Consider the following 20,889-nt stretch of genomic DNA (forward strand, 5'->3'; position numbering starts at 1 on the left):
TTCGCCGAACGCGGCGCAACAAATCAAACCACCGGCGCGTCATTAATTTCGCCGATCGAAACGGGAAAGAAGCGACGTAGGGTCCCCGCCGTTGTTTCGCCCGGCGGTCAAGATTGATAAACGACCGAGGCGGGACGTCGGAGACCGCGGGCGAAAGGCTCGCGCGTTCAAAACGCAGATATTATATTATTTACACTTGCCGCGATGTCGGTCAGCAAATATATCGGCCGGCTCGTCTGAGCGTTTTGAAGCCGCGATCGGTAACGCTTTGTGCCGGCTCGGCGCGACTTCGCGGCAGAGATCGAGGCCCGGAAGAAAGGAAATTCTTACACTTGGGGCCCTCGCTTGAGACGGAATGCGCCGCGATCCGAGCGTGTCCGATGCCTCGGGGGATAATGGGGGACTTCCGTTTCCCGTGGCGGGCCGCGAATAGTAATGACTCCGCTTCTCGCGCACACTCACGCGCGCGAGACACCCGCGTGTGCGTGCGATCCGCGATTCCGCCTCGTTTTCGCGGGCTCGGGGAGGGAATCTTAAGTCGCGGAATAATCCGGCGGGTGGAAAGTCGCGTGGAACTTAACGGCGTACCCGCGACTCGTTCGCGTTTCTGCGAAAGTCGAATTCGAAAAAATTGTCCTGAATTCTTTTTTAATTATCATCGGGAATTAAGTAATCGACTGGATACGGGCGTGGCTTTAACTCGCGAAGATATCGGGGCCTGAAAAGCGGCGGAAGCGGCGCGTTGGCGTCGACGAAGTCGCCGCGCGAAACGCTGTCACGCCGGTAACGCAAGTGACCGGGACATTTCGAACACGTTCGCGGGGCTCTATTTATTCCGACGTGTAACGTCCGGGTATACCGCTGGGTGTAATGCCGGGGTCTAGAAAGTGTTACGCAGGATTCGCACGAGCGCGGCGTACGTTTGTCGCGCCCGATCGAAACGCCGTATTTTCACTTAATTCACCCCCTCCTCCCTCCGCCCCAGCTTGTCATCGGCTCGCAAATCATTACGTCTCAATTTACGCAAGATCGCGAGCGTGGTCTATCCATCATCTTCCGCGATTTTTTTCCTCTTCTTTTTCAGTAATTTTTTTTTTTAATATTTTTTCCCTACCGAAATAACGATCGCGGCGCGTTCGATTTGTTCATCGAAGGGAGTTAGCCGCGAACGCGGCTCGCTCGTTTTGATTGATTCCTCTCGGGCCGAACGACTCCGAGAAAACTAATGATGATTGCGCCCGAGAAGCGGGCAGAAATTCGATACGCCTGCCGGCGCGAACCGAGCCGGAAGTCGCGCCTTCGCGGTCCGCCGAGAAATACGATCCGTGAAAGGGAGAAGGGCTCGCGAGCGAGGGCGGAAGATGGATTACAGCCCGGGATAATTATCCTCGCGGATCTAGATCCGCGAGCGGCCAGCGTATCGACTTGCCGGGGCACGTTGTGCAAAATCGCGATAGCAAAGCCGACGCGAAAATATGACGGCCTGCGAGAGCATTAGTGCCGCGATTTAATCGCGAGTTCTGCAAGGGCCGGGGCCCTTTCTTCGAGATCCTCGCACGCGGCACGTGCGACTCGAACGACAGCCTCCCGTCGCGCACGTTTCCGTCCCGTTCGCGCTAGATGAACGTCGTTTGACCCGGATTGACACCGACGAGCATTCCAATCCGATTGCGCGGGCGCATAATTATGCTAACGAGCTCTCGCGTGTGGAAGAATTTATAGAGGACAGTGTTGTCTTCGGGAAAGAGCGCTTCGGGATCATTGATTTCTTTTTCTTCCGCGCCTTTTAACGTTAAAACGTCATCTCAGTTCGCTCGCGGACCGAACTAACGAAGGAGAAAAGTGGATGCAGCTCGTAAACCGGCCGGGAGAAAGTTTACAAAGGACAAGAATTCGGGCGGTGCTGCTTAGGCCTCTCGCTTCGAACGGAGAACGTCTTCATAAATATTTAAGCAGCCAATTGGACCGTCGTGACCTCCGGTTTTCCTTTTCCGTCCGCGCGAGTCTTCGCTTTCTGCCCTCTGACTCTGGACGGCTGACTCCTTCGCCTAAACGAAATCAGAAGCCGAAACTCGCAGCCGAAATCGTTTGCGGAACTCGCGTCTACCGTCCGCCGCTAATAGCTCCTTATTCGATGCGTTCTTAAGCGGCAAAAATGCGAAGAGCACTTCTCTCGAGAGAGAGCCACTTAACGGAGGTCGCGTATTAACTCGCAGAATCCTGTTTGACTATTTCCACGCGGGTTCAATATTGCGAAAATAAAAGCACCCTCGAGATGATTAAAGCTGTTGGTACATACGGCCCGGTGCAAACCTCGTTACAATATTTCACTCCGGTCAGATAAAAATTATAAAACAAATGCCGCGCGGAAAGTAGCTCGAAAGCGATTCTTTAGCTTTTTTTTTCTTTTAAATTAATAATTAGATTTATATCTCGGTCCCGTTTGCACTTATTAATATTCAAGTACTTAATTTTAATTAATTTAAATAGGACGAAAACTTGCTATGCTAATAGAACACACGTTGACGGAAAAAGGCTAATTAAAAGTATCGCGCGGGCGCGAAAGTCACCGATAAGATTCCTGATTGCCGCAAAAATTCTCTCTACATTCTGTCGGCGGCATTAAACGATAGCTCGACAACGCACATATAAATGTATGTGTGCGTGTGCGTGAGAGTGCGTCAGGCCGAGCGCTAATGCGAATTCGAGTACAGCGAGGCGATAAATTTGCGCGCAACGGTACAGCTTATTAATTCGCGTCTCAACCGTTCGCCTTGTAAATAATTGAACCTTGACATTACGAGGAAGGCATGCAACTTCGCTTGTCCGTCAGGAGTGCGATATTCCCCGGCGTGTGCGCGCTCTGCGATCACGGAGGTCGGCCGCGGATTTCGCGGGGCGGAAGTATGCAAATTGCGATCGCCGCGTTTTAATCGCGACCCTTGACTACGCGCTCATTTTCCGCTTATTATCTCGCGTTACTTATCGCCGATGCTCGCCCCGTCGACGGAGAATTTCGAACGCGACGACTTCGCTCGGCAATTTCAACTCTCGCGAGGACACTTTCTTCGGTATTTCTCATCCTCCTCTCGCTTTGTTTACCCGTTCGGTGCCTTTTTACACGACGAGCGGCTTAAAATCTCGTAAAGATTAAAGGCGGAGTGAATAAACTTCGCGGAAAGGCTCCTTTTTGTCTTTTCTTTTCTTTCTCTTTTTTTTTTCCTTTTTTTTAAATAGCGTATTCTGTGTAATGAATTTTTTTATGTACGTAACGAAGGAATCGCGATCTGAATCCAGTGATGCTAAGGGTAAAAAAAAGAAAGCATCACTTTTGTTAATTACCACGAAACTGCGGCACTCTTCCTCGTTACATTGCAGAACTTATTTATTGCTTTTCAATCAGACGCGGCCTCCTACTTGCGAGCCGACACAATGCACAGTTGCGCAAGAGCTATTCTCTTCTTTCGACCTTAAATACCGGCTCGTTCATCCCGTTAAAGAAACTAACTGTACCTCCTCTTCCTCTTTCGTCTTTCTTCCTGTGCGCCTTCCCCGCCGCGCTAAACGACTGCAGGCGACGCGACGCGATGACGTGTACCTGTAAACTTTAAGACGCAGCTTGAGAACGAGCGAGAAAAATTCGCCATTGTCCAAGTACGTCAGCGTCAACTTTAGCAGCGTTTCGCATATTTCGATATCGAAATAATATAATAACTTATTGTCAAATGTTTGTCCGCATAAATGAAAGCGAGCGGCGGATTTCTTCTCGAGTCCGTGTCGTAAATTACTTCGCGGATGCACCTCGCGTACGTCTTCTCGAACGGTAACCTTTTCGCAGCGAGGCCGACCTTTTATTACGAATTTCGCTATTTCAGAATGAAAGACGGGCTGTCTTCTGCCCGCTTGGGGACCGGGGGGCATTCTTTCTACACTATTTCAGGATGTTATGACAGTTAGAAAGTGAACCGATCCGCGACCTTCTCATCCTTTTACTATCGCAGCTCGGTTTTGTAACAGCTCGCCTCATCGACGCTCTGCTTACCTTCACTTTCGTTCCTCGTCTTATTTTTTATTCTTTCTTTTTTTTTTTCGTCTTCACGCTTTGGTGAATGATCCGGGATTCGTGCATTTTGAATAAACGAATTAACGGCGAGATTCCACGCGTGGCGTAACTTGCATAAATGAATTTTTCCATCCGCGAAGCAGAGCTCGATAATACTGCGTTATTATTTATTAATTTTATTTTTCACGTTTTATTTTATATTTAATTTATATTGTTATTTGTAGTAAATAATCCGTGCGGTTTGCGAATAATAAAATAAAATATAATAAGCGAGTAATATAACGCAGAAACGGACCTTTGATGGTCTTTATTAACATCTTAATTGGATAAACGTTTTCGTCTAGGACGCCTTCGCGGCGATTTCCAATTTCAGCAGCTTCCGGATCCGAAGAACTTCCTTCGCGCGCGCATTTAATATTGTTGCGAATTTCACGACGATCCCTCTTTCCTTTTTATAATATTTATACATCTTTACATCTTCAATTATTAATTTTATATACGCAATATTGTCCGGGAAGTTTTAAAAGTTTTATAAAATTCGTAATTATTAATTAATATTTTTTTAACGCCGCGAAAAAGCTTGCGGACGGTCACGGTCTGGTTCTCTCAAAATCGTAGGCGTTTCGAAATTGTACACTTCGAGCCGCGATTTCAGAAGGATCGCTCATCCGCGGTTCTAACCGATGCGGCGTAATTATTGAAGCAGCATCCGCGCATTGCGATCGGCCGATTTCCCGGATCGGTTTTTCAGAGTACTTTCTCGTGATGGATTATGCTCGTCGCGCGGGTCGCGGATCGCTGATGGAATTGACGCAATATCGCGACGTGCACAGACAGCAGAACAGTTCCACGTTAGCGGCGAGATCCAGGGAGATCGCGTTTAATTTATAGTTCTCGAGGGTGCGATGAAAAATACGAATTATTGTCCGTGCGACAAAAAGAAAAAAAAAAATTACATTTTATTTTCATCCGCGGAAATATTTTTTTGTAAATAAATTAATTAGTAATTTAGGGTTACACTTTCTGGAAATTCCTGTACATCTTTTCAGTCTGTAAAAAAAAAATGTCCCGGCGATAAATCCTTCGCCGGCTAAATCGCAGAGTGCCACTTCGCTCGATACTTAATGTAGACCTCGATGCGAACGTTGAGATAAAGTTCTTGGGTAAATCCTCCAGGAATTCGATCAGCGCTTAATTAACCGCGGATACCGAAGAACGGTAATCGGAGGCCCCCGCGTTGCCGTGTACACGGAGGAACATCTGTTTTTGTGCGTTGACGTACCCACGCCGGCGGACGTAAATTATGCCGGTAATCGCGGGGACGTATCGACATAAAAGCGATCTATGCGAGCTCGCGGAAGGTGAAAGGTGCTCTTCTTACGCGACTCTCCGTAATGCGCGCCGACGGGATGCCCTTTCGGATCACGATAAATTCGCTGGGGACGTATCGCGGCTCTTCCTCGTATTATACGTTATTCGTCGTACGTTAAGAGACGCGGATCTCGAGACTCGACTCGAAGTCGCGCAATGCTTTACGCATCGATTCCGCTTTAAGTGAGGCGGACGCTTTCCTATACGATAAATCTCTTATCCAGTCGAGGGAGGGAACATAATTTGATACTTTAAAGCCTTTAAACACATAACGCCGCAGATGCATGAATTTCGTGGCGCAATTTCGAGCGGCTCCGCAATCGATCGCGAGTACCGCGGTGCCGTACCTAATCGCGGCTGAGTGCTAATTAACACAACATCGGCGTCCACTCGCGGCGCCGTATCGGGCGTCTCAATCGCGCAAGTTACGACGATATTGCGCTGACGGGGAGTGTAAAAGAAAAAAAAAGAAAAAAAAAAAGAAACGGCCGGGTGGCGAGATGCGCGTATAATTAGCGCGGCGTCGATGCGCCGGCAATAATTTGATTTCTTTCCCGCTCGATCATAGTGATTAGCGTAAAGAATGGGTTTCCGCGCGGGTAAAAAGTATATGGTGCAGCCGCGGGGATCGCGAGGGGGTTGGGAGGAGGAGGAGGGAAACGGGCTGCTCGAGATGAGCCGCCGGAGGGAATTGAGCAAGAGCGGCTGATGGAGTAACGCCGTCGCAGCGACGCTACTGTAACGGTAATATCGCGGTAATAGTAGTGACGGTTAGATTGCGATAATCGGGATTCGAGACGTCTCCGTTCCAGAGGGAGGCCGAGAAGGTAAAGGAGAGAGAAAGAAGCGATGACTGCGAGACAAAGCGTGCACGTAGACAGCGACGGCTGCCGATTGCGAGATCGAACGGGAACGTAAACGCGAATTAAAACTATCAAAATGTCATTATGCAAAGGACGTAGCGTAAAAGAACCGCCGCCGCCGTCCTCCGCTAACTGTAATGCGGACGGATAATTTGCGAGTTTACTTTTAGCCGCGTCGCTACGAATGTATCTTCGTTCGTCGTTTGCGCGCAAGGCCGTCCGTGCATCGGCCGAAGATTAACCGAAACTAAAATGTTCTTTCGTCTCCCGCGGTAATACACAGGTCGAAGAAAACGGTGAATTAGAGCCGGGCTTCGGGTTTAATTAACATTTACGTGTAACGATCTATAAGCTAGCGTGGGCAAGGCCGATTCACGCGGTAGCCCGCGATGCTCGTTCTCGTGCAGGCGCGATTTAATATTTTGCAAAGGGGGAAGGAGAGCGGAATTAATTATCGCGCCGGGTTGCGGAAGCTGCGGACTGAAAGGAATCTCCTACCGACGGATCCGCGAGCGGCTTACGTTGCCGATCGATTAACCGTTAATTAGCTGCAGGCGGGCGAACGCGAGCGTATAATCGCTATTCATTGTTCGCGGAGCCGGCGATTGTAATCGGTTACGCCGACGCGAATAAAAGCGCTCCTCCCAGGATCGGCGATCACGGCCCGATCTCGAAAAATCGTTTCTCAATAACGCGATCGATTCACTTCGAGCGGCTGCCCGAGCCCGGTTACTTTCGATTTCTCACCGATTGCTGATATTAATTAAGTCGCTCGCGATGGCGCCCGATACGAGTATGGACCGAGGGTCCGGCAAGGTTTTAACGTATGCAGAAAGAGCGCGGAAACAATCGTCAGTTTATCCGGCGAGCTTATCTAATATAATTTTCGCGCACAGCGCAGTGTACAATCGTATCTTTTATTTTTGCTTTATAACAAAATAATTAATACGAAATTAAATCCGGCAAACATATATACATTTGATCATTATAATTTCGCAAATTTATCGAAATAAAACAAATCGATAGGCGTCGCCTCGTAATTTTTATATTTAATTGATCACGGAGCCGCTCGCGTTCTCATTCTCATTCATTTATCCACATCGTCGGTTGACATTAATCGCAAGCTTTATCAATAAAAAAAATATAATCTCGAATTTAATCTCTCCTCGTTACACGCATTTTAACGATCGTTTGTCTCCAGGTCTCTTCGATCGTCCGCTGTCTCGTCTAATTAACAGATTACTCAATTATACGCGCGGGTCTTCTCCGTCGGCCGGCAGTAAAGCGTCATAAAGATCGATTGGATCTCGCCGACCGCGTTCTCCTCGCGTGGGAGGATCCCGCGCGCTTTCACATCTCCGCGCTTGTGAAATGGTCCAGGCATTAAAATCGCCCGGGGTGCCGCGAACGACAGCGGACGCGACAATAACGAACGGACAGTATCGCGGAAGAGATGAATTATCGACGAAATCGGAGATCGCGCGCGACGGACTGCGAAATGTCACGGGATTCACACAGGTGTTACGCGCTAAGGGATTATATCACCGGGTCCCCCGCGCTTCTTCTGATACGTCTCCGCGGCCGAGAAAAGAAGCGAGGGACCCTCGTACGGCGCGTTCCGCAAAACGGACACTTGCTTCGGCCAGATTGCTTCATTAAAGACCGGTCAGGAAGTTGTTTCTGACAAATTGCCAAAGAAACGAGCGCTTTGCATAAAATGAAAGACGAAGGTGGACGGAAGATAATTATTACCGAATAATTAAACTTACCAGAAAGTTGAGACAGTTTATAAAATCTGATGTGTTTTATACTGTGCCGCGTTCGGGATTTATGAAAGATAGAAAGAAAAATTAATAAATTAAAGAAAAAAAATAAAATGAGCGGCCGTGCATCTGGATTATTTTTTCCGTGTTTGCGATAGAAGACGAAATTCTCGTCTTCCGCGCACGGCGGGCGTCATTAGGCGAGAATTGCGACGGACGAAAGTCACATTGATCATCGTCGTGATGCGCCACGTGCTTCTCCCGGCGTTACGGGATGCAGTCGGGAAATCATCGCGATGATTAACGACCGGCGATGATGCGAAGTGTACGTCGGCAGTTCTTCCCGCGCGAATTCCGCGTATCTCGACGTAGCGGCGGCGTTTTGCGTCTTCGAAAAAGACTTAAAATCGATTTGAGATTCGTCTCGGGTCTCAAAATGCTTCGAACAAATTTCGCGACGGCGGCGGAGAAGAAAAGTAACTTTTTAAACAGGAGTTTAGATTCTTTTTCTCTCTCTCTCTCTCTCTCTTTCTCTTTCTTTTTTTTATCTGAATTATTAAATCGACATCGCGTGTTCCTCGGCAACGAGTCCGTAACATTCCGGCGCGATTGTGAAACCGCGGACGTAACACAATTCGAACTCGGATTGCGTTTTCGAATGTTTCGGATGCCGGGCGCGGCGGCTCGAGGAAAAGGATCGTTTCGAGGGGTCCTGCATAAGGCAAGGAACGGGATACCGGGTCGTTCGCGATCAACGAAAAGCCGATGCTGGTCAACGCGGTGCTAGGATCGGGACGAAAGCCGGAGAGGAATACCAGGGAGTTCCAAAGAACTTCGGTCACAGTCGGCCGAGCGCGGTATGCCCGAGGAATTATTTATGAAATTTCGGTTTCTACCGTACAATCCTGACGTGTGCCGCGGCCGCGCTTTCCATTTCTTCCTCCTTTCCCTTTTTGCTTCTTGTACACGAGACGCTTTCAAGTGAATTCGATCCGTAAAACTTCTTTCGCGCTATCAATCCTCTTCGTCGCGCTAGCGTTCCTTTTAGAAGCGGTCGCGTGTCGCGTGCGGCTTCCGGACTGTCTAATAATCACCGTCGACTCAAGTTCAGGGGCAGAATATTAAATTAATTTCTATAAGGTGCAATTAAAAAAAATAATAATAATAATAAAAGTAAAATAAAATTAATTAATGCGAGCGGCGACGGTATTTTTGCACCTTCGACCCGAAGTTGACGAGGATGGATATTCTTTCACCACGAGAAAGCTGTGCAATATTAATAACCTCGCGGTGAAACTGATGGAAACTAATGCCGCGCGGCGTGGGCCATCCTGTCACGTCAAATTAAAGGTCAGCGTATGTAAAAAAAAGAAAAAAAATAGCCGGCGAAATGTCCGGCAACGGGCGTATCCGCCGCGGCCGTTGCTTTGAGCGGCGTGCCGACTTACGCCACGGCGAGTTTTGACGCGTTCTCTCCTATCCCTTCGCTTTTTTTTTTTTTTTTTTTTTCTTTTTATCCGAATTACATAATTGCATATCGAGAACGAGTGGTCTCGCGCCGAGAGAACACGCGGATATATATTTTACATGAGCGCCACGCGGGTGAAAGGCCCGTTCGTCTTTGCGCCGCGAATTAAAAGTCGCTCGTGGAGCGCGATAAAGCGTCGGCTTTTACAGAAAACGCCCGCGAGGTATTGCGATCGCACGCAAGGTAGCTCTTCACGGTCAAATTGTAAAGCGGAGTGGACGAAGGCAGCCTTGCTGAAAGCGTCCGAGAATTGTAATTAGATTTGTCCCCCCAGCGGCCTGTTTCTAATCTCAAGAATATTAATTATATTATATATTAAAATTAATATTTGTTATCACCGTTTGAAATTAAATAATCGCGAGGGATTCTTGGTTACTTTCAATTTTGATTGCCTTCGGTTATTTCTTTTCGAGACGTCGGCGGGCCATTAGAATGACAAAACCATAAATCAATTATAACCGCGTTACATAAATCGGAATCGATAAAAAAGCGTGGATCTTGTAATTTGAATACCTAGAGGGCTATTAGCATGCCGCAACGAACTACAAGACGGACCCGGCGCGAAGAATATAATTTAATCTGACGGTAACAATTAACACCTGTCTGGCACGTGTTAGATAAGCCGGGTGAAAGTTGTTTACTTCTCTATCTCGTTATTTCTTTTTTACCGCGTATCTTTCGATATCTTAGAAAATAAAAAAAATCAACAGATTTAATTCATAAAATAAAAAATATCTTTTATTCGGCGAGAAAAATCACGCGTTCCATTCCCGACGTTTTATTCACGAACGTAAATTATTTTATAGACGCGTAATTTTTTATTTCTTTTCTTTTTTTTTTTTTTTTTTTTTTGCATCCTTTTGCACCCTTAGACTAATTTTACCTCGCTTCATTGACATTTATACAGCCGTTGGTATCTTTAATCTTTCGCCGGTTTAGTGACATTTTATCCGGCCCGCTCGCGTTTATGTAACAACGCTGTTACGCCGCATTATGTCGTATTTATAACGGTAGCGGATCGAACTGGCGAACTCGAATTTATGGAGCATTCTGGTGCATTAACCTATCGTCGGTGCGTGACGATAGTTGTGCATAATTACGGCTGTAACTGGTGCAACGGGGTCCACCGGGAACCCCGGGCCCGATTGCGAAACCGCATAAATTACCTCCGCGTAAATTACACGACTGCGGCCGCGCCGAATGAGATAGCGGCGACCGCAGGACTTTTTTTCATTCGACTTTCGGCAAAAGGTAAGCTCCGTTATCTCATCGAACGTGACGTACGCGCGACCGGGAAAGGAACAATCATAGGAAACACGCGGGACTTCTCGCGAGAAGCGAAATTAAAACTATAAAAAAAGAATCGCACTTGTCTTTTTTATTAAAATAATTTTTTTTTTTTTTTTTAGTCGTAACTGCATATTTTAGTAAAGTTCAGGAATGAGTTTGGCTTGTCAAACGTCACGAATTGAAATTCTTTTCCTTCTTTAAATCTAGTATTACGTGATACGAAACAAAAACTGTTCTTTTCAAGCCACGCAATTACACTTTCCAGCGGACTTTATTTTTTTTTTCTTTATTTCGTTCGGCGTATAAATATGTAATGTAATTTCTGTTGTCTCACGCCCCGTTTCTTTTTTTTTCTTTTTCAGTTTTCGTGTCGATCCTCGACTTTCGTCATGGCCGTTTGTCATGCAGCGCGGGGGAACCTGGCGTAAGTTTAAGTGTTTAAAGTTAATCGAATCAATATCGAGAAACGCTTTCTATTATCGCGAGTGGCTGGCTTTGGAGTGGAGTACTTTGTTTTTTTTTTTTTTCCTCCACTGAGACGTCAAATTTTTATTTTCAAGTATTTGGACTTCGACAACCTGCCGGAGACGAATTTCTCGTGTCAAGGAAAGGTGATCGGCGGATATTACGCGGACGTGGAGGCGGGCTGTCAAATGTTTCACGTTTGCACCATCGGCCAGAAAGGTAAGTCTGCATTGTGAAAACAAAACGCCCGAATCAATCGTGGCTTTCACATAATTATAAAAAAAAAAAAAATATTAAAAAATAACATTTACTAATTATTTTATAAGAAAAATCGAGCAATTAAAAGCAATTAAACTCCAGTCCGAGTCGAAAACCCAAGACGGAATTCGCACGACGAGGCCGAGCTTAGGTCAGTAAACGTTCTTCGGCGACCGTGACATTCTCGCCGCGAGCGATCTGCCGCGATATTACAAAACCCTCCGATGGTCAACCTTCGGCGAGAGCTTTCGAAACGATCTACTTGCCGTTGCTACGCGTCGATCCCAAACCGACTCGCGCCGTCATTAATTACTCCTTCGAATTCCCAGGTCCGATCCGGATCCGCGCGTCGATAAGTCGCCGGCCCCGGATGGGAAACAGGCCGCCGGCCGCCTCGTCGCGCCGCGTGAATGCTTGACATATAAAACGATTTGCATAATCGCCGGTGCGAAATCGGCTTTATGGACTCGAGCTGCGGATCGAGGTGGTCGCGACGCATGTAGCAGGATTACTCCTTCAGTTTCGGGGAATAATTCGCCGTCTTTCCGAAATACGAGAGGATCGCGTCCGCGCGAAATAAATCACTCTCCCGACGACGACGCGAGACGTTCATCGCGAAGCATCGCGCTCGAACGCACGTAGGTGTTTCTCTTTCGCTTTAAAAGCCGAATTAATAACACCGCGGAATTTAATTAACGCGGTACTTTATTAATATACGAGGCCTATAAATAATAATAAATAAAACATGTAACGTAATTGATTTATATTTGTATTTTAATGGACTCGCTTTCTTGATTGAATAACATTATGATGTCGAGAAATACCGCCGGACAGTCGAGCGAATTCCAAGTCCGAGGACTTCGATTCGGACTTTTACCGTACGAGCACGCTTTTCCCCGTGAATTCAAAGCACCCCCGGATTAATGACCCTCTTCTTCACCGTGAGACTTGCTTTCAGACGAGATTATGGACATAAAGTTCCTCTGTCTGAACGGGACCGTCTTCGACCAGGAAACGAGAGTCTGCGAGAGAGTCGACGAGGTCGACTGCAGCAAGAGCGAGCGGTTCTACAATCTGAATCTGGAGCTCTACGGCAATAACGCCGTGACGCTCAGGTAATTTAGGGGATGCGGCTCGCCCCCTGTTTTATATTTTATGCAATCGATATTTTATATATTTTTTTTAATATTTAAATAATAATTAATTATCGTATTATCTTTCGTTCAATTTTACTACGTGTAATTGCCGGCTCGCTTTTCGCGCTCGCCGACGAAAGAGTGAAGACTTGCGCGGCGCTTCGACATGCGCGAGGAAATGACTTGTCAAAGGGTTAACGGGCAATTCTGATTTTCTGGGGTTTCGCTAATGACACGGCGAGCCGGACGCTAATTTACTTTCCGGTTTTCGCATCGATGCAAATTGCCGCGAGCAGAAACTAGCTATCAAATGAAAGAAGTTATTGCACACTCTGATTGCCCCGCCGGTCATATACAAGGTGTCGAACGCGGCCGTAATTCTCGACAGGCGTTCGGACGTTCACTTTACGTTTCGTAAAGACCGAAGACATACCGAGCGTGCCTTTTCCGTTTCGCGTAATTTATCCCTCGATTTGTTTGGGAAATTTCGTGCAAGTCGCGGGGCTTCGAGTAATGGCAGAATCGTGACAAATTATTGAAATCTGGAAACGCAGAGTGTAAATTAGTAAACGAAATTTTGGTATTTGATTTCAGTGCGGTAATAGAGATAATAAAATTATCAACTATTTTTATATTAAATGAGGAATGTTAATTCTTTTTTTCTTTCTTTTTTTTTTATTTCAAAAAAATTAAATAGCTTGCTGTATTTTTAAGGGAACGCGTTTACCGGCGATATCCGGTCGTTGTGTTTCAGAAATTCTTGCCGGCATTTCGCGGATTGCTACATTTTTCCCGCTTCGTGCCGCTTGCGCAATGTCCAAAGTAACGCTCCCAGAAATATGATCGCGTAATGTTCGCGCTGCGAAAATGGAACGCCGCGATATCTCAGGCGCGCAGGCTGCAGCTCGCGATGCGGCGAATATTTTTGCGTGCAAGCGCGAGATCTCGCGGAACGAAGAGTTGTCTCGGAATCGCCGTCGCGTAAAAAGTACGCACGTCCGTAAATATTTCACCGAGCTCTCCCGCCCTCGGTATCCCGGGAATGTCGGCGTTCCTTCACGGTCGCGGGGCGTGCGCGGATAAAAATGATAACGATTAATTGTCGTGACGAGCTAAATTTACGTACCTTACGTCGGCGTGTTCGAAAATGCGGCTAAATCATCTTCTTTCTCGGTGGCTTCTATTTTCGGTCGACAGTTAATCTTGTTCCCGCGCCGTTCATTTTACCCCTGGGAACCTGGCATCTCTTCTCTGCGCACTTTACACGCTATTATCATTTGTCAGCGTAATCTCGCGGCCCGGTGACACCCGCGAGGGCATCGCACCGCGACACCCGAGCGTCCGCTAATGGCGACAATTTCCTTCTTTTTCTTCTTCAAGAATTTATGAACGCCACGCGACGCGGCCGCGGTGAATAAATAAAGACACTCGCTGCCCGTATCGGGCACTAAGATCGCGATCCATAAATTATTCCGGCGGCGATACACGTCTCCGCGTAACGTAATACCCGGCGCGATATCTAATTTCATAAACCCGCGCGAGAGCGCTACCAGGAGAAGTCACGCGAGACAATGTAGGGTATCTTGTCGCGATCAGATTCACCTTAACGCCTGGTATTTCTTGCAGCCTGCATGAGAGCGAGGACGAGGACGACCTGACGATCGATCCGGTAGAGGATCACCAGGCGCGAACAACCTCGGCGCGGCCAAGCACGACTAGTACGACCAGCACGACCACGTCCAGGCCCAGCAAACCATCCACGACAGCCGCCAGCGGATCCTTCCAGCATCCAGCCGGCTATCCGCAGCATTATCAGCCGCAGCCACCGTTCCCGCAGGTGCACACCAGCCAGTCGAAATCGCTGTACGACGACAAGAACGGCGGCTATCATCACCAATACATCTACCACAACGGCGGCGAGCGGACCAACAACCAGGCGACGTCCTACCAGCTCTTCAGCAGCCAGGGTGCCGTGAGCTCGACCACCGTCCCGCCGGCGCCACCCCCGCCCCCGCCGCCGCAAATCCATCAGATTAGATACAGTTCGACAGTGGGACCGCCTCCGCAAATTCTACACAGCGAGCCGTCGACCGTGACCCCGCTGTTCCACGCGACGTCTTCGACGATACAGACGCTGCTTAACAATAATGCTAATAGTCCGGCGGCATTAATTAATCCTATATTCCACAATCACGGAATCGCGAGCACCACCGAACAGTTCGCCGTGCACAGTAACAATCCGCGGGAGACCGCCGATTATGGCGACGACGACGACGATGACGACCAGAATCAAGACATACGGACATTAGAGGCCATACAGTCAGCGAGCAAGGGCAAGGTACACTTTTATTTAATTGCGTAATTTATTTTTTTTTTTTTATATAATAATTTTTTTTGTAATGCGAACGATTGTTAACAATTAATTTAGTATTATATACATATATATTTGACTTCTGGCTTTAATTTAAAGTGTTAAAGACTCTCTTACATTATTTTTTCTTTAATATCAGATTTCCAAGCTCACCATATCTCCGGTGCCAAGTCAGCAAGAGTCGTCCCGAACGTTGCAGACGAAGACGAGTCAAACGTCGCAGAAACAGCAGCAGAGGATATCCGGTAATTTTCTGCCGACTCCAGCTACCGTCGGAACGACCATGAGATCATTCTATCCGACGCCGAAGCCGTCGCCGAAGCCATCGCAGTCACATTCGATTACTCATCAAGTCACTCAGCACGTTCACGTGTCGCCGCTGCCGCAGCTCAAGCCCCATCAGATCACCATAAGTCTACCGGACATTCAGAGAATCGTGCAGAATCCGTCACCTCTACTGCCTTCGCAGTCTAGAGTGATCGTCACGGCGAAGGCGAGCGTCAGCGACGAGTCCGGAAGGCCGTTGAACACCACGCAGCTAGTAACGCTGCCGTTGCCGACGATACCGGCGAGCTACGACGACTACAAGGAAGGCGACGAGTCCTTCGATCCCTTCTATCGCGACGTGCCGAAGATTCGCAAAGGCCGTCGAAACGCGGAGGAGCCGAGTATCCGTCGCCGCGCGAAACGCTCGCTCGAGCAACCGTACCGTTTCGTTTACGATATAGACAGTGGTCCGAATGAGAATCTCAAGGCGCGGAACAGCGAGCCGGAGCGGAATAAAAATAACGCGATGATTAAAGAAGGCGCACGAACTAACATCGAGGAGTTCCCGGCTCTCAAGGAGAGCCTGCTGAAATTCAGAGATATTTTGTTTAGCGACGAAACGAGCGAGGATTCCTCTCGTCACGACGACGGGGGAACCGAAAATAATTCCGATCGCGTGCGTAACGATACTCTCGATGCGACAATTATAAAGCAATCGGAAGATAATATAATAAAAAAAGTAAACTATCTAGAAGATTTAAAGACAGAAGGTTCGAAACATTTAGAATTAAATAAAAATTCGGATAAAGATGAGGAAGATGAGGATTTCTCTCACGAAAATTTATCAAGGATCAAAGTTAATAAATCACCTGGTAAAGAGAAGCATGTTAAAAATACGTCGGAGTTGGAAATCGACTTCTACAGGGAATCCACGACTACTCGTCCTCGAAGAAACGAATCTCACGGAGACGTCATAGATTTAATAATACTCGACAACGACTTCAAAGTGAAATCCGCGAAGACTGACGCGCCTATCGAGATTGTCATCGAAAGCGACGCGAAATCTGAAACGCCGTCAAAGAACAACAGAAAAATTGCTCACAAAGGGCAGATCGGGGGATACCTGATAAAAGACGAATTAGAGAAGCGGTCAAACTTCGTCGGAATCGAGAGTGGGCAGCAGGTGGTTCCACAGCAGTCGGCCAAACAAAAAAATAAAGATAGCACACAACGGAAACCCGGCCCGAGGAGAAAGAGCGCCCGAACGCGATCGTCGAAAAGGCGCATATCTTCGAGAGTAAGACAGCAGAGGATGGAGAACGTTGAAGTGACAGAAAAAGCAGTTCAACAGAAAGAGGAAGTTGAACGAACTACTACCACCAGCACCGTTGCCACCGTAAATGTTCCTACTGTTGCTTCAACTACTGCTGTAATCTCGTTTAACGAATCTTCGAAGACGAGCAACGCGGAGCAGATCGACAGCAACATTTTCGGAGAGTCAGACGCGCATACTTTTAAAGAAGTCGATACGAGGGCGATCGGTCATCGCGACGCGACGTACTCGAAGAGTTTGCGGGATGGCAAGGGCGAGGATGCCGCCAGGAATAAAGAAACAGAGCGGTCGTTCGATCGCCAGATTGGGATGAGTCATACGACGAACTCGGAGCCACATTTTAACAAGACGGAGGAACAAAAAACGGAATCTGCATACACGCAAAGCATCGATAAAGAAGATGCAACCTTCACTGAAAATCCGCGAAGCTTACAGGTCGGATCGACGGAAATAGCGCACGGTTTTGAGGATAAAAATTCTTCCAGCGATCAGCTCTCTTACAAAGAGTACGTATTTCCGGATGACGAAGAATCCGAAGAGAGCTCGGAAGACGTACCGGATAAATTTTTTTCCGACGAGGCTGTAACTTCTCACGAAGGTAGTTTAAAGCGAAAGGAGCCGCCTTATCGTGAAAACGCAAGTGAGAGATCGAGCACCGACGTTTCGGACGAAGAACAAAGTTCAACCGCGCGGTACAGCGAAGAGGTGGGTTCTAAAGAATCGAAAGAGTATCAGGATACAACGGAGTCATCGGCGGAGAACACGCACAGCATTCAAGAAGAATCGGGAAGCACGGAAGGCTCTACGACGCTTACGGATTACACGAATTCCGAGGAGTACACCGATTCTCAGGAAGACGTCGTGGTGTCGACCGAAGAAGCTGGCAGCACTGAATTCAGTACCGAGGGTGTCCTGAAGTTCACAGACGAATTACCGACGTCAGAAATTGACGATCAAGAGGACGTGGAAACGTCAGAAGGTATATCGGGCTCCAACGAGAGTAGCGCGCACGATTACGTCGACGACAATTACGAGCCGGAGAATTACAAGGAAACGGATACCACGACGGAGTTGTACGAGTCCGAGGAAGAAGACGAGGATGAGAGTAATGCATCGGTGAAGAATCTCGAGCGCAAGAATGCAGAGAAGCAAAGAACCGATGACAGTGTTGAGGTGGAAACGCAGACGGAATACACGGCAGGTGTAACGCACGCCAAGGATATTCAAGAAATCGCGAGATTAACTACGGCTCCACCTATTACAACGGCAGCGTTAACTACGATACCGTCGACCACGACGTTGCCAACTACGATAGAGTCAATCACGACAGAGTCAACTACGACGGCGCCGACCACGACGGCGCCGACCGCGACGATTTTGACCACGATAGCGTCAACTACGACAGCGTCGACTACGACAGTGTCGACAACAGCATCCAGCACGACAGCTAAGACCAGCACGCGGCGATCGACGACCACCGCTTCCCGTACGACGCCACCGAAGCTCTTCAAGCCTACCGGGAACAGAAGAATTTACGCTTACGTTCCGCCCACGACAACTCCGGTTCCGGTTGTAATTAAACCGAGGCTGGGTTTGTACAATCCAAAGCCGGCGAAACCAATTAAATCTTATAACGAATTGGCACCGAAACCGGCCATTAGGAAGCTCGTTCTTTCTCGAAAACCTATTACTACTACCTTAGCTACCACTACTGTTATTACTATTACAGAGAAAATGAACACAGAGAATCCAGAAATTACAACGGAGCCTGCAACGATGACGGCGACTACTGCGGGAGCGACGACGGCGATAACGACAGAAGTACCGATAACAGAGGCATCGACAACGGAAATATCAACGACAGAAACTCTGGCAACTGAAGCATCAACGACTGAGGCATCAACGCTGGAAGCATTGACGACGACGATGACAACAGAATCCATAAGAAGCGAGGAGAACATTCTCGAGAGCAAGTTAGAAGCGAGTGATCGCGTCTCCATCGATTCCTCCACAAAAAACGATCAAACAAATAAAGATCAACTTTCGAGCCCGTCCGAACAAAACGTTCCGGTCAACTCTTCGGATATCGAATCAAAGTCCACGATCGCGGAGGCTGAGAGCTTCACTCCCTATCCTCTGTCTAGATTATCTACCCTCGCGTCTTCCACAGAGCAGACGACGAAGAGGGAGGATACTGAGCCGCGAAAAGCAACGGTAGCCGCGGATATCTTTGTGACGACTCTTCCGCCGACGACGTTATCTGAAAATTCTCAGCACGCCGAGCTCACGTCGAGTACCGCGAGGTACCTTGAAGCAGAGATTACCACGGCAACTTCCGCTTCCACAGAACCTTCCGCTTCCACAGAACCTTCCGCTTCCACGGCCTATCGACTGGGAACTTCACCGATTCCTTCGGCCCCTCCGATTCCCGAACGCGCGACGTCGGTAAATATCTTGACGACCGTCCTGCCCAGAGTAGAGGACGCCGATCCCGTCGCGTCGATGGAGGCTGCGATCCTCCGATCGAGCAACCGGAAGCACGCGAACTCGCGGAAGCCACCCTTCAACTGTCTAGAGAAAGAAATGTACCGCTTCTACGGCGACGTCAGAGACTGCCGGCTGTTTCACTATTGTTCACCGGGTTTCACTTCGCGGCAAGTACTGGACTTCCGATTCGTATGCGAGGAGGGCACGGCGTTCGACGAGGTGACACAAAGCTGTCGGCACGAAGTGCGCAACCGGAAGTGCCGGCACCGCTGGTGAGAGCGTCTCCCTCCGCCGAGGGGAAGGACACCCCGTAATTAATCGCTTTCCGAATCTCGAGTCTCCTCGATCCCGTTGATTTTGGTAATTCGTGAATCCTCTAGGACTCCCTAGCGTATTTATATTTTCTCCTTACTTCTTTTTAACACGCAGTTATGTAAGAATACCCTGAAGAAGAGGGCTTTCGTCTCCTCCCCAAAGCCCTATTTGCCATAGCGCCTCGCGCTGGATTCACACTTATTAAAGTTAATGCCGATCGACTTGCGATCGTCGATCGGGCCGGAGAGGGAAGCGAGGGGCGCACGTCGTCGGCGTGGCTCAAAAAAGGAAAAAAGAAAGAAAAAGGTAAAAGAAGTCGCATTTATCGTTAAGTGAGAAAGCGAAGAAATCGGTTCCTACGTTGTTTCCGAGACGTGTCGACGAGAGACACCGAGTGGAAATAGTCGCGCGATCGCGAAGTGACTTTGCACCGCAGTAGCGCGAATAATTCAGAAACGCGAAAGGGCGAATTTTCTGAACATTGCCGAATATTGCCTAAGAAACTACGATTTATCCGCGCTCTTGTCATCTCGCTTGTACGCAGCGCGATAGCGAATTAGCAGCCGCCTTTTAACCGACCAGATAACACGATTATCGAGGCGAATCGAATATATTTTTGATAAGGGAATCTTCCTGAATTTTATATAAAATATTTTTGATAAAAGAAAAAAAGAAACCCACGTCTTTTCGAAGTTACGTCTTCTTCGCAGACGATCGCACTTGTCGGAATTCGCCGTGAATTCATCAAAATGTCAAACGTGCAATCAAACAAACCACCTTTGCTCAAATATCTAAGTACGCAGGTAGCTTGACGAAACACATATATTTCTCGTAACGAGAAGTGCAAGCTTAGTTCGCATAATTCGTTTCGTGCGTTCAATTATTTGTATTAATTTAACGCTGGGCGCAAAAAAAAGAAGAAAAAGAAAAAAAAAAAATTAGGCACGCGTTACTATCTCTTAATTTTCCCTCTAATCAGTGCGCTTTAATTGCGAGCGAAAACGAGTGCGTCTTTAAGTCACCAATAGGTAAAATGTAGATGTATATTTTTGCGAACACATTCCAGAGCATCCTTAGCGATTTTAGTTTAGATGGAGCCTAGGAAATTCGTACGTGCCGCGCTAAATGAGCGTCAGTAATTAATTAATTATCGCGAGTGTGTGCGCGTTACGCAAGCATTTACGTCGCGCAACGTAACGCACACGCGCGCCGAAATTTATAATTATTATATATTTTTTAAGCAAATGTACTATATCAATAATGATTGTATATTCCATACGCATATGTGACGTTTTACCTCCTTTTTTCGTTCTAAAATACTCCACGTGCTAGCTTTTCATTTAAAATTAATTACGCATATTTGATTTATTTCTATTTTT

At 47.6% G+C, this 20,889-nt stretch overlaps 1 protein-coding gene across 2 annotated transcripts in view; it reads left to right on the top strand.

The window, feature by feature from the left end:
• Nucleotides 1-20,792, top strand: part of LOC139112202 (uncharacterized) — a 46,868-nt gene extending 26,076 nt beyond the window's left edge. For both annotated transcript variants that reach the window (XM_070673061.1, XM_070673062.1), the window contains exons 3-7: nt 11,241-11,302; nt 11,439-11,562; nt 12,560-12,716; nt 14,364-15,075; nt 15,248-20,792. In XM_070673061.1, coding sequence (XP_070529162.1) covers nt 11,241-11,302; nt 11,439-11,562; nt 12,560-12,716; nt 14,364-15,075; nt 15,248-19,471 — 5,279 coding nt within the window. In that variant the 3' untranslated portion in view covers nt 19,472-20,792. The remainder of the gene's footprint in view (nt 1-11,240; nt 11,303-11,438; nt 11,563-12,559; nt 12,717-14,363; nt 15,076-15,247) is intronic.
• The last annotated feature ends 97 nt before the right edge of the window (nt 20,793-20,889 follow it).

Source organism: Cardiocondyla obscurior, linkage group LG27, assembly GCF_019399895.1.
Source record: "Cardiocondyla obscurior isolate alpha-2009 linkage group LG27, Cobs3.1, whole genome shotgun sequence".
NCBI classification, from domain to species: domain Eukaryota; kingdom Metazoa; phylum Arthropoda; class Insecta; order Hymenoptera; family Formicidae; genus Cardiocondyla; species Cardiocondyla obscurior.